At 39.5% G+C, this 13,546-nt stretch overlaps 1 protein-coding gene across 1 annotated transcript in view; it reads left to right on the top strand.

The window, feature by feature from the left end:
* rps6kal (ribosomal protein S6 kinase a, like) overlaps positions 1-13,546 on the top strand; it is a 105,561-nt gene that overhangs the window by 49,744 nt on the left and 42,271 nt on the right. The window contains exons 6-10 of the mRNA XM_052021940.1: positions 3,046-3,125; positions 3,427-3,533; positions 3,830-3,867; positions 11,451-11,593; positions 12,240-12,310. Of these exons, the coding sequence (XP_051877900.1) occupies positions 3,046-3,125; positions 3,427-3,533; positions 3,830-3,867; positions 11,451-11,593; positions 12,240-12,310 (439 nt within the window). The remainder of the gene's footprint in view (positions 1-3,045; positions 3,126-3,426; positions 3,534-3,829; positions 3,868-11,450; positions 11,594-12,239; positions 12,311-13,546) is intronic.

Genomic DNA, 13,546 nt, shown 5'->3' with positions numbered 1-13,546 from the left:
AAGGTTATGTATTGATGCTCTAGATTAAAATTGCTTGAATTCTCTGCTGAGTCCATTTTCAACTGTTTTAATCAAACTATGTTGTTACTTATAGATGTTTAAAGAATTTTGTTTCTAAAATACGCTGATGTAAGATATTGCATTTGGTAATGAGCAAATAAGTCTGAGCAGAAATGAGGGGGAAAAAATACACCCCTCGATTACTGGTGAAATTTTGCTGATTTCATTCAAAGTGAAAATTCTACCCCTGTCTTTTTCCTTTTGTCACAATGTGTTTGTATGTTTTGGATCAGATCACCCCTAACTTAAACATTTTCTTTCACCCAAAGTGGCTTATAAATCAAGGAAAATGTATAACAAAGTGGGTATTTTGAGAGTAAAGAGTTTAATCATTAATGTATGTAACTGAAGAAAAACTGATTAAAATAGATTTATAATAGTGGTTTGTAGAAGAAAATTTCAACAGGTTTGTCAGTAGGCATAACCTGGTTTTGCATTTGTATGTGCATGTCCTGAGATCATACCAGCAAAATATGTTTAAATAATTAAATTCTGGAATGTATTTGAAAAGCTATTCATTAAAGTGAAATGTAGATTACAATAACTGGAAAAAAGAACAGAACATTCTGATAAAACATTGCAGCCCAATCAGCTTCTGTAAAGCAAAGAGACAAATGATGTATGTTTTTAAGCCACTTTGAGCCAATGCACTTGCAATTCGCACCTATGTGTTTTTCCACGTATCAATTTTATTGGTTGAAAGAAAGTGTTTAAGTCAGGGATGATCTAATCCAAAATATAAAAACATATTGTGACAAAAGGAAAAAGACGGGTAGAGTTTTCACTTTAAATGAAATGAGACATGATGTATGTAATCTTCATTAAAATAGTTCCAATAGTGGAACCTTTACTTTTACAGATATTCCCAACATTCTCTTTTATTGCTGTTGTGCAGTTGTTCATGAATTAGAATTTTGTCTTAAATTAAAAACAAGCTGAGGTTATTCTACTGCTTACCTTCCATTACTTGGCAAGATTTCCCCAAATTAGATGGTCAATTAGTCCAATACTGCTATCATTGGTCAAGCCAAGTAAGGAACTCTTATTTGGGGGGGTGGGGGGGAGGTAAATGTGTGATAGATGAGATAGATCTACCCTCACTTGACATTTGAATATTCTGTGTAGTACACGCTGTCAAATGCCATGCAATGTATAATCAATTGCCGCTCAATTCAACTTGTCATTTGCACAACCAAAATGGAAACAAGTAATGAAAATGTGAGACCATTCTGAATAACTGCATCTTAATGAAATGTTGTAGTGGTTTGAAATGTTCTGCTGAGTGGTTAGGCTTGATTATAATTTTTTTTTAAATGAGAGTTTTTACATGAAGCTCTTGGGCTGAAATTATAACACTTCAGTCTAACTGAACTTTACAAGTCGAATTTCTTGCTAAATATGGCATGTGATAGAATATGTAGTTTGATCTACAAATTCATTTGTATAATGAAACAGAATGAAATATTATTCATAAAGTTCAAATTGGAAGAATTGCTTACTACAGTGCAGAAAGAGGCCTTTCAGCCATTGGGTCCATGCCAGCTCCCAGTAGAGAAATCCCATCAATTCCTTTCCTCTCATATTTTCCTTTCTCCCTCCAACTTATTCCCTATCACATGCTCATCACCTCCCCTTTACTCAAGGAGTTATGCAGCATGAAAACAGGTCCTTCAGCCCACTGAGTCCATGCTGTTCTTCAAGCACCCATTTGTACTAATCCTACACTCAACTTATTTTGTCCCCTCACATTCCTGTCAACCACCCCGCCCCACCTGCCACATTCCCATTCAGATGTCTCTATCTTTGACTTATTTCACTGTTCTAATAAACTCAAATGTAAACTCAGTGAACACTATCTTGTCTTTCACCTAATCCAGATTTCACCTCTTAGGATTAAACATTGAATTCAACCATTTCAGATAGCCAGCCTTTCTGGTTTGTGTAAGAACTGGCTGGTTGTGACGTATGCAACCCTGTAAAGCTAACAGATTTTGTTCCTCCACAGCTGCTTCCAGACCTGTTGGGTATTTCCACACAGCAAGCACTGAGTTTTGCATTTTATATATTTTTTCCCCTCTGTTGTCATTCATTTCTCTCTGCACCTCCTCAAGACAGATCAGCTGCACTTAACAAACCTTCACCATCCTCTCTTAGTCTGCACCAACACTATCTATGTTATTTAGTATTCATTGGTCTCTACCTTATCCCAGATATTCCTTTTGTTCTTTCCATCCCTCCCCATTTTTTGGTAATTGATGCCATCTAGCAAAGAGTCACCACACTCTGGCACCATCTTGGATGCCACTTCAAACATGCTTATTTTCTAGCTGTTCCGGGTTCTGACAAAAGGTTGTAGGTCAGAAATGTTAACTTTTCATTTTACGTCCTGGATGTTTCAGGACAATTTGTTGAATCTACAAATGATGTCTCCCAAAGACTACAGCCTACTCAAGTTTTACAGCATTTACCTGAAATAATACTGTTTTCATCAAAAGCCAATTTTCAGTTCGTCTTGAAATTTTGCACGTGTATTTTTAATTCGAGAGTGGAAAAAGTCTGTCACTTTTCAATATTAGTGAAGTTAGCAGCATTGGAGGGCAAAGCTTTGGGAAGGCGCCCAAGCAGTCACTGGTTGAATGACACTTGCTGATTTTTTGTGATCTGGTTAGATGCATTGCATGGCTCCATCCAAATAAGTGCCTATCTTGCTTCAAAATTGACAACCTTATCCAGAACAGAAAGTCTGATTTTTGAACAGTGTACCAATTGTCTGATGCAAAATGAATTAAACCATTTTGGGACCCCCAGTAGTTTTGTCCTTTATTTCTTTATGATCAGTTGATGACCAAGTGATTGGTGACATTCTAGCAAATATTACATGTCAGGAGTTAAAACACTGTTTAAGCTGTTTTTTGTTGAAGCTGCTGCTGTTATAAATTTGGTGCACTTAATCAACTTTGTTCAAATTATTAATTTCTATTTTAGCCTTTCAGACTGAAGGGAAACTTTATCTAATCTTAGATTTCCTCAGAGGAGGGGATGTATTTACACGCTTATCCAAAGAGGTGAGATTTCAGATTTATTTCCTGCTACTTTTTTGCAACAGTGAAAAATGTATTGTTTCCTTTTGTCTTTTTTTGGCTGTCGTTTCAATCCTCCCTCACCTGTGAGGGCTGTAAACATTTTGTTCTGTTGCTATCACTAATAAATCATATTTCTGCATCTGTAGGAGTATTTTGTGGTGGGGGAGGGGGGGAAGAAGATCAAACCCATTCTTGATTGATTGAAACTCTTGTGCTTATTGACATGCAGTTTAATGTTCTAATGTCATAGAAACTGATAAAAACAATACAGAATCTCATTTAGGTCATGTTTACTGAGGAAGATGTCAAGTTCTACCTCGCAGAATTGGCCCTTGCTTTGGATCACCTGCACAGCTTGGGAATAGTGTACAGAGATCTAAAGCCAGAAAAGTAAATCCAATATTTTTTATTTATATTGTGTATTTTTCATAATGTTCTTTGTGTATATTTAAACAGTAAAATTGCATATTTAATAATTACTTTGCTGATTAATACCTTATATAAGTAACAGTTTGTGGTTTGAAATTTTAATTGCATACTGAAGTAATATTAATGTAGATTGATACACATTCTTTAAGAGCAATAGCTCATAAATATTTACAGATAAAATTATGAGTATCCTGATTTGTTTTAGCATTCATTCAAACTTGTGTACATGTATTGGAGATTGTGAATTTTAATTTCAGCATTTTACTTGATGAAGGAGGACATATCAAGTTAACAGGTAGGTACATTCATCACCCAATGCATCAGTTATATTGTTTTTATAAATGAACTAGTTGAAAGGTGACTAGTTGTTTTGGACATGTTTTAACGAAATGCTGACTTGGATTTTGCTTAGTCCTGTGGCAGAAGTATTCAGATTCTATTTGTTACTGAGGTAGTTTGATTCCAGATGTAGCATTTTCTGTGAAAAATGGAGGAAACATTGTAAGCAAACCTGCCAACAAATGACTGCAACAGGCAAAAGATTGATTTATTATTGACATTACTGTGAATTGCCTTTTCTTAACCACTGCCTCCTACTCAAATATTGGATTAACCGTCATTTTCAGTCCATTTAGGTACATAGAACAGTACAGCACAATACAGGCCCTTTGGCCCACAATGTTGTGCCAACCTTTAAACCTCGCCTAAGACTAACTAACCCCTTCCTCCCACATGTCCCTCTATTTTAAATTCCTCCATATGCTTATCTAGCAACCTCTTGAATTTGACCAATGTACCTGCCTCCACCACCACCCCAGGCAGCACATTCCATGCCCCAACTACTCTCTGGGTAAAAAAACCTTCCTCTGATATCTCCCTTGAACTTCCCACCCATTACTTTAAAGCCATGCCCTCTTGTATTGAGCATCGGTGCCCTGGGAAAGAGGCGCTGGCTCTTAATATTTTGTAAACTTCTATCATGACTCCTCTCATCCTCCTCCTTTCCAAAGAGTAAAGCCCCAGCTCCCTTAGTCTTTCCTCATAATGCATACTCTCTAAACCAGGCAGCATTCTGGTAAATGTCCTCTGCACCCTTCCCAACACTTCCACATCCTTCCTATAATGAGGTGACCAGAACTGGACACAGTACTCTAATTGTCGTCTAACCAGAGTTTTGTAGAGCTGCATCATTACCTCGTGGCTTTTAAACTCGATCCCATGAGCATGAGATTTAAAAAAAATAGATTATCAACTGGAAAGGATACAGTCACAAATTCATATAACTAACCCCTATTCATTTTGACTTTTCAAACTTACCAATTAAAAGTTAATCGATGGAAAGGATCACAGTATTAATATGTCGATTGATCAAAATTGTGTTAAATCATTGTTTTATGACTTAAAGCAGGAAAAGATCCCAAGTTGCCTGTTCTATCTTAGTCTTTTAAAATATTGATCTGATGAATTACATTTAATTTTAGTCCACTTGCATTTTGTTTATTCTACTCAACTCTTTGTTTGGTAACGTTGACCATATGACATTATTGAAATGAACATACAACACAGCATATCAGTTGCACCCATGGCTATGGGCACCCTTCCACATCTGCCTGCAATTGTTCAAAGCAATCATATTCTCCAGAATGAGCTAACACAAAAAAGTGATATTTAACAAGTCTTGGAGGCAACAATCTTCAGATATCTGCGCGATAAAACAATAACACCAGGCAAATAATTGCCAGTAAGATGAATCATGAGGTCTCTGTGAACTCTGTCAGAATTAATATTGGCTTCAGCCATAATAAATGTGGTTAGCCTTTTAATTGACCAGTATCCACATCAAAATCATTCAGTGTGGGTGAAAATGTTCTTTCCATTTGAAAACAGTTTTTAGGATGGCAGCATTTCTGATCCTGACATATGTCATGGCAGATCTTCTGAAGATGAGTGAGCTGTTGAAGCTCACCAACTGCATGTTATCGGAAGTCCACCATTTCTTCTTGCGTGCTGTTGGGCACAGTCCCACGATCAAAGAGGCCCTGCAAAGCACGAGTAGGCAGCGCCATCCCCTTGACAGCCACTGACCCACTGTTCCCAGGCCCGATTGCCCTGATGAAGTCATGTTCAATTTGATAGGATGTCTACTTCCTAGTATTAGTGCTATTTACTCTGAGCTACCAAGCTCTCTTCCTCTCCCTATAAACACTGGAAGTACAACTGCAATCAACCATAAATATTTAGGTCTCTTGTAGGTTCTTGGAAAGTTTATCTTATTGAAACATTACAACAATACTGTTATAATGTGTTAGATCACTAGTATGGCAGCAGGCACTGAGAAAGTTCCAGGACTTGCCAACTCAGCTTTCCCACTCTTGGCTATAATGACACCAATGAGGCTCTGTGCTCCAACTCGAGAAGACTGTGTAGTGTGGCTGATGAAAAGCAAGGATTTATAAACTGCTGACACAAAAAATTCTGCAGATGCTGGAATCTGGAGCAATACACAAAAAGTGCTGGAGGAACTCAGCAGGTCAGGCAGCCTCCATGGAGGGAAATAAACAGTCGACGTTTCAGGCCAAGGCCCTTTGTCAGGACTGGAAGGGAAGAGGGCAGAAGCCAGAATAAGAAGGTGGGGGGGGGGGGGGGGGGGAAGAGTACATGCAGGCAGGGGATAGGTGAGTTCAGGTGATAGGCGAGTCCAGGTGAGGGGGGAAGGTAGGTGGGTGGGGGAGGGAGAGAAGATGTAATAAGCTGAGAGGTGATAGGTGGAAGAGGTAAAGGGCTGAAGGAAGAGAAATCCGGTAGGAGAGGGCAGTGGACCATGGAATAAAGGATGGAGGGGGAAAGGAGAGGAGATGGGCAGGTCATCAAGGTGGGAGAAGGGAACTACAGGAATAAGGGAAGGCAAAGGAGTAGGGGTGGGGTGGGGAGAGAAAAGCAAAAGGGGTGGGGTTACCAGAAGTTAGAGAAATCAATGTTGAGGCCACCAGGTTGGAGACTCCCAAGGCAGAATGTGAGGTGTTGTTCCTCCACCCTGCAACTGGCCTTAACATGGCAGTAGAAGAGGCTCTGGATAGACATGTCAGTATGGGAGTGGGATGTAAAATTGAAGTGGGTGGCCCACCGGGAGGTCCTGGCTGTTGTGGCAGATGGAGCGAAGGTGCTAGATGAAGCAGTCACTTAATCTGTGTCAGGTCTCACCACTGTACAGGAGGCCCATGCAGATTGGCTTTGCCAAGATGGTGTGAAGGCAAAGATGGTGTGAAGGCAAGCCATAGGCCATTACAAAGGCCAGGAGATTTCACTTGCATGCTGAGCTCTATAAAAGGTGTAGAGTTGCAGCAGAGGCCTTGTTGGATCAATGAGCAGATAAGCAAACAATCACTAGGCTGTTCATCCTTCTACGGATAAGACAAAACAGAGTGGCACAATTGAGCCACTGCCTTACAGTGCCAGAGACTTGGATTTAATGCTGATCTTGGATGCTGTCTGTGTTGAGTTGCAATTTCTCCCTATGACTGTGTGTGGGTTTCCTCTGGGTGCTCCCATTTCCTCCCACATCCCAAAGATGTGCTGCTTAGTAGGTTAATTTGCCACTGTAAATTGGCCATAGAGTGGAGGTGAGTGGTAGAATCTGGGGGAGTTGATAAGAAAGTGGGGAGAATTTAAAAAAAAAATAAGATTAATATATGAATAGTGTAAAGGTGTGGTTGCTGGTTGGTGCAGACTCGGTGAGCTTCCATACTGTTAACTTTTGTTGTCTCTGACTCCATAAAAAGCTCAAGTGCTGAAGTTATGGGACTAACTTCCAGCGAGCTATATCTTAAGATATGCCCCAATAAATTTCCTGTCATGCAAACAAAATAAAGCCATTACCCTTTTCTCATGGTGGCCGTGCCAAAAGGGAGTCTATCAGCAGCTGTCAAATCTCGAAAACATGAGTTACTCATAGAATGGTTATAGTATGAGGAGGCTATGCTGCTCATTCTGTCCATACCAGAATGACCATGTAAGAGGAATCCAGTTAGTCCCACTCCCCATCCTCCCAAAAATCTGCAGTTTTTTTTTAACATACTGTACATATCCTACTCCCTTCTGAAAGCTACAGATGAATTTGCTTCCACTTCTCCCCATGGCACTGTATTCCAGACCGTAACACTAAGTGCTTGATGAAAATGTATCACCAGGCAAGCAATTGCTAATAAGATGTATCACAGGCTCAGAATTAGTCAGAATTAATGCTGGCTTTAACCACAATAAATGTGGTCTTCCTTTTGATTAAGCAACATCTTTGTTGAATATGTTCCTCATGTTAGTTTTGTTTCTTTTGTCAATCACCTTCAATTTCTGTCCACTAGTTCTTGACCCCTCCACTAATAGGAACAGGTTCTCTTTATTCACTCTGTCTAAGCTCTTAATCTTGAATACCTGTTATCCCATCACAATCTCCTCTTTTATAAGGTGGTCACTCCCAGGTTCTCTGGTCCATCCATGTAACTAATGTCCCTCATTGAATCATTTGAGTAAATTTGACTATTTCAGAATTATCCAGCAATAAAGGTTGGATGATAAAGGCAAAACTAATTTACCCATCTGACTTGTAACTTCATGTATCATTCTCTATCTACCACCAAATGTTGACTTCATTGAAAGGGGCTGTGCAGTTGGGAAGCAAAGCACAATGCCAATGGCTCATGGTGTTATACAGTGTATGCCTTGTATGATGATTTTTTGTTTCCTGTGGCTGAGCCTGCTTTAATTTGACATCATTCAACTGTCAATACACATGCAGTCAGTGGAAGCATGGTTAACATACAGTATTTAATCTGACTTGGAGTGGGTGCAGTACACTTGCATTTTGTTACGGAATTGTTAGGTTATGAGAACCAGATGGTTTTGAGGGCAAAATTACATCTCCCTTTCAATGGGTATTCAGATTACTTTCTAGTTGACCAAGGGGAATGGAAATCATTCATTGCCCCTCGTTCAGTTATATCTCTGTTTCCTCTATTCTGTAAAGATGGATTGAATGGTTGAAGTTGCAGTCAAGGAGAACCTTATGATCTCATGAGCTTGCACACATTGGGGCCTGCTATCTGATTGGCGATATATTGAACACCTGACCAATAAAGCACAAAACATAGTCATAGAGGGATATAGCGCAAAAACAGGCCCTTCAGCCACTGATTCTGTGCCAACCATTGAGCACCCATCTTTACACTAATTCTACCCTAACCAATTTTATTTTACCCTTCCCCCTCCCCCCTTCCCATCAACCACTCCTTCCCCCACCCAGTTCTACCACTCATCTCTACACACTACGTGCAATTTACAGTGACCAGTTAACCTACCTTGTTCCTGAAGATTAGCAGTCTGCTCAGTCTGCTTCCTAAATACGATTCCAATTCATCTCTCTATCACCCATAAGCAGACTTGAATGGGCTCTACCAGCACCTTCGTGGAAGCTGAAACATTACTTCACGTGAAGCATCTTCACTGGCTGGCACAGAAGTGGAAGGGATGCTTTCCTTGCTATACACAACCTCATGAGCGAGGTTGGAGGTGGACTTCTCCATGCTTCTGTCCACCTTGAACATTACATCAAACCAATCAGACAATGTGCTGAGTATTTCAGTATGCGTCCACATGAGCCTTCTGTAAATGCTTCCCTTCGGAGTCCTCCCGGGCAGTACCAATGTATGTACTGTCCGATTGGTGAGTCATCTTCCCTTCACCTCTAGCCTTTCTTCAGCCCACCAATATAAGGTAATTTTCTTTGTGAAGGGCACCCCTTAACCTCGTGTCTCATGCCCTCGGCATGAGTATGTGAGCTAGTGTTTAGCAGCCTTTGTTGCAGTGGCTCAGGCTGTGCTTCCTCCTGCAGTGTTGTGGTGGTGCTAGTTTCTCTCTGCAGAGCCTGCAGAGATGAAGTGGATAGCAATGGAATAGCAATGCTGCTTGCACACATTCATATCCTTCAAGGCAGAAATGTTACTTAAACAAGGAACAGAGGGTTAATGAAAGAACATAAAAGACTTCCATATTACAAAGAGATTTACAACTTCTTTGAGGACACCATTGCCATGGGCCTCATCTGCCTCAAGTCTTATCATAAAGATGATATTCTTCTCCAGCTCAGTCAGGCTCTGAGTTACAAGGCAGCCCACCTTCCTGTCTGCTATGCTGGATACCACTTAAGGGCAAGCTTTGCGTGAAAGACAAAGGGGATCCTATTATAATAAAAGACAATAATGTTATTGGCTTACTTGAGGTACTGTATATCTGCATGAGTTTGTGTGTGTATGTGGTTTTCTTTGTGGATGTGAGGAGGCGAATGGGGTTCACCTGCTCATGAATGTAAGTATGTGGAAATGGGGTGGTGTTACCTGTCAATACGAGTGTATTAGTGGGGACTGTGTGTGTGTGTGTGAGAGAGATGACGGAGCTGTCTGCTTATATTTTTTGGGTAGTGAAGATATCATCTATGAATGTGGTTGTGTGTGGGATGGGTGGGGGGAAATGTCTTTGAGTGAGTCTTTCAGACTTTTGGAGTTTTGGCTGTCAATGATTGCGTGTATTTAGATGGGGAAATGGGTTTTCCTGTGAAATGAATGAATGTGTTGGCAGGGAGAGTTGTTAAGGCAGCTTTCTGTGTGTGTGGTGTTATCTGTCTGTGAATGCAACTGTCTGTGTTGGGGGTTTTTGAGTGTATGTTGGGGTTTGGTCTGGATGTGAATCTGGGCACGTGGTGTTAGGGACAGGGAGGTCTGTGTCTCTATGCTGATGGCAGGTTAATAGAATAGCTCACATCTTGACATTTCATGTGAAGTCATAGATTCAGTGCTTCTGCGTGCAACATTGGAACATCTCGTGGAGACATTGTCAGTTCTGTCTTGGTATCTCCCTTGAAGTCCCTCTGATCCCCCGGTACCTGGAACCTCCTTTTGGGAGTGAATAATATTCACTATTATGTCGCAGATTGTGGTTTTTGAATCTGCAGTGCTGCTCTTTAATACCTTTCCATCAAGGGCAAATAAATATTTTTTTTTAAAAGGACAAATATACACAACTTTTTTCCTTACTATTGTCACCACCATGCCCCATTTGCCACAGTGTGATATGGCTTTATGGTAACTGTCCCTTAAAGACTGGAGCCCATTGTATTAGCTTTGTTGCTAACCATGGCAGCTGAGTAAACTCAATTAGGTGATGCTGATCCAATTATTAGCAAGTGTTAAGGGGGGGGGGGGGGGTGGAAAAAGCTGCAGGTACTTGAAATCTGAAATAAAACAGAAAATACATGAAAACTTAGATCAGGCAGCATCTGTGGAAAGAGAAACTGAGTTAATGTTTCAGGTTGAATAACCTTCAGAACTTCCTAGCATTTTCCATTTTTAATAGAAATCTTGCCTTGTGAAAACACACCTGTTACAGTAGGATAGTAATGGAAAGTAACAATCATGAATCAGACCAGGTGAAATGTGCAACAATGTCTTAAGGATCCTGTAATGGAGCTGATGAATTTAGAAGTGATTTTGTGTGTAAGATGTATTGGAATTTAACTTCCATGTAGTTTCTATATTGTTATGGTGTTTTTTAAATTCATGCTCACCAAAAGTCACTTGATAAAATTTGACACACAGTGTTTCTCTTGTAGTGTTATATAGGCTATCTTTAGTAAAGGACAAATAAAAATACCTAGCCTTTTTCCAACTGACATCACCTCCACACCCACTTCATTATCAATACCAACAGTAAGTAGCATTGACATCTTTAATATAGAGTCACAACTTATGTTTAATCAGTTGTGACACTTTAAAGAGGTGAAAGTTGTTTATGCACAAAGTATTCACATTTTTGACATTATTCTGTTTATAGATTTTGGGCTAAGTAAAGAATCAGTTGACCAAGAAAAGAAGGCATACTCATTTTGTGGTACTGTGGAGTACATGGCACCAGAAGTAGTAAACAGGCGAGGTCACACACAGAGTGCAGATTGGTGGTCATTTGGTGTGCTAATGGTATGTGTGAGATTTTGCTTTAACTTAGTATTCTGTTTGGTGCTTTAATCAGTGAAAATGACTGTATGTTCTCTGGTATAGAAATTTCAGTTTAGTTCCATTTGTATGTTGCTTCTATTTAGAAGTCCTGGTATAAGTTTGATGGAAGGCTAAACTTTTATGGAAATTTTGGTTGGAAAAATTGAACTCCTGGGAATTGTTTATGCTGAGCAAAGGGTTTGCACTTCTAGTGTGAAACCCCAGGTTGGCTGTGGTTCTCGTTTTCATCACTGCTTGGGCTACAGACTCTGATCAACTTTAGCACTCTGGTAAAGTTGAAGCTGTTTCAAAGCATTACTAAATTGAAAGTGTAAACTCTCTGGGGGGGGGGGGGGAATTATGAAATATTTCCCATTTTACTGTAGTTGGAACCATCAAGTTAGCAATGAAGTGCAGCTAATTTTTATGGTTCTATCAGTATGTTTATATTTTATCAAATTTATATGTATAAGTCATATCTAAACATGCCATTGGTGATGTCAGTATTTCACTATTTATGCAGTGGTTATTATACTGTTAATGATTAAGAAAAAAATACATTCACTATAAATATTGAAGCTCAGTGTAACTTTGGTGTCAGTGTCATTACTTTGCTTTTACTTTTTAGTTTGAGATGCTGACTGGTACATTACCATTCCAAGGTAAAGATCGGAATGAAACAATGAACATGATACTCAAGTAAGTTAGTTGATTCTAATTTCGTGCATTTCATATATAATGGTTTGTAGTGAGTTTGAAGCTAGTTAACTTCGCTGAACACTGTGTTTTGTGATTTTTGAGATAAAGGAAGTTAACATTGGCAAATGCTTTGAGTGAGTATATCATAAACATGTATATACAACTATTCATCCATATGTACATACAGAGTTATGGAGTCATACAGTACAGAAACATACTTCGACCGGGTAATTCCATGCTGACCATCCAGTGGCCTTTTACAGTAATCCCATTTTATTCTCCCCACATTCCCCTCAACTCACCACAGACTGTAGGCAATTTACTATGGCTAATTAATTTACCAACTGGCACGTCCTTCGGATATGGAAGGAAACCAGAACACACAAAGCAAACCCATGTAGTCACAGAGAGAACATGCAAACTCCACACAGGATTGAATCCAGGTCACTAGAACCATGAGGCAGAAGCTCTACTACGTGTACCACTGTGCCACCCTTGATGACCATTTGTTCAGTCCTCCACAATAGAAAAGTAAGTAATTATAGAATGAAAATGTTCCCTTTCATTCTTAACTTTTTTGGAGATTGTGTTCTACATAGATATAATTGGCATTAGCTCCTAGCGTAATAAAAAAAAGGTAGTTAAGTTTATAGGAAATGTGGAGCCTGTTAAGGTACTGTTGCTCATTGGGCAGGATCTTGCTAGTTTCTGGAATGAGGATAAAAGCAATCAAAATTCACTTAGCAAAAACAGAGAGATTAAAATGCAAGTCTAGGCAGTGGGTTTTAATGAACATTCTCTGCAGATTGTGCTTGACCTTGAGACATTAGTCCCTTTTAATCAGTTTTGAATGTTCTACCGTTAGTGTACAAAATTGCAATCCTAAATCGATGGTCTGTGAAAAACACATTTATTCTGGTCTTGAGAACAGTGAAGTTTTAGATTGTGACCTCACTATTTGGAACTCTCTGCTTCCCCGCCATCCCCCACTTCCCCTGTGCCCTTTTGTCTTTTACACGTTAATCTGTCAGGAGACACAGTTGCCTAATTTATATGGAGAAAAATTTACAATTCTAGAACAAAATTACTGCTTGTGCTAAAAACAGACTTAAATGGCACCAAATTATATCTTTATCTGAAATCACAAAATGAGAATGAAATTTCAAAATCCATCACTGCTGCCTGGCCTTTATGAAGAGTTGTTTTAAGTCTTTTTTTTTGTTGAGACAGCAGCTG

The sequence above is a fragment of the Pristis pectinata genome, chromosome 8 (genome assembly GCF_009764475.1).
Source record: "Pristis pectinata isolate sPriPec2 chromosome 8, sPriPec2.1.pri, whole genome shotgun sequence".
In the NCBI taxonomy this organism is placed as follows: Eukaryota; Metazoa; Chordata; class Chondrichthyes; order Rhinopristiformes; family Pristidae; genus Pristis; species Pristis pectinata.
The sequence above is the reverse complement of the archived record's forward strand: the minus strand, read 5'-3'. Positions and strand labels throughout refer to the sequence as shown.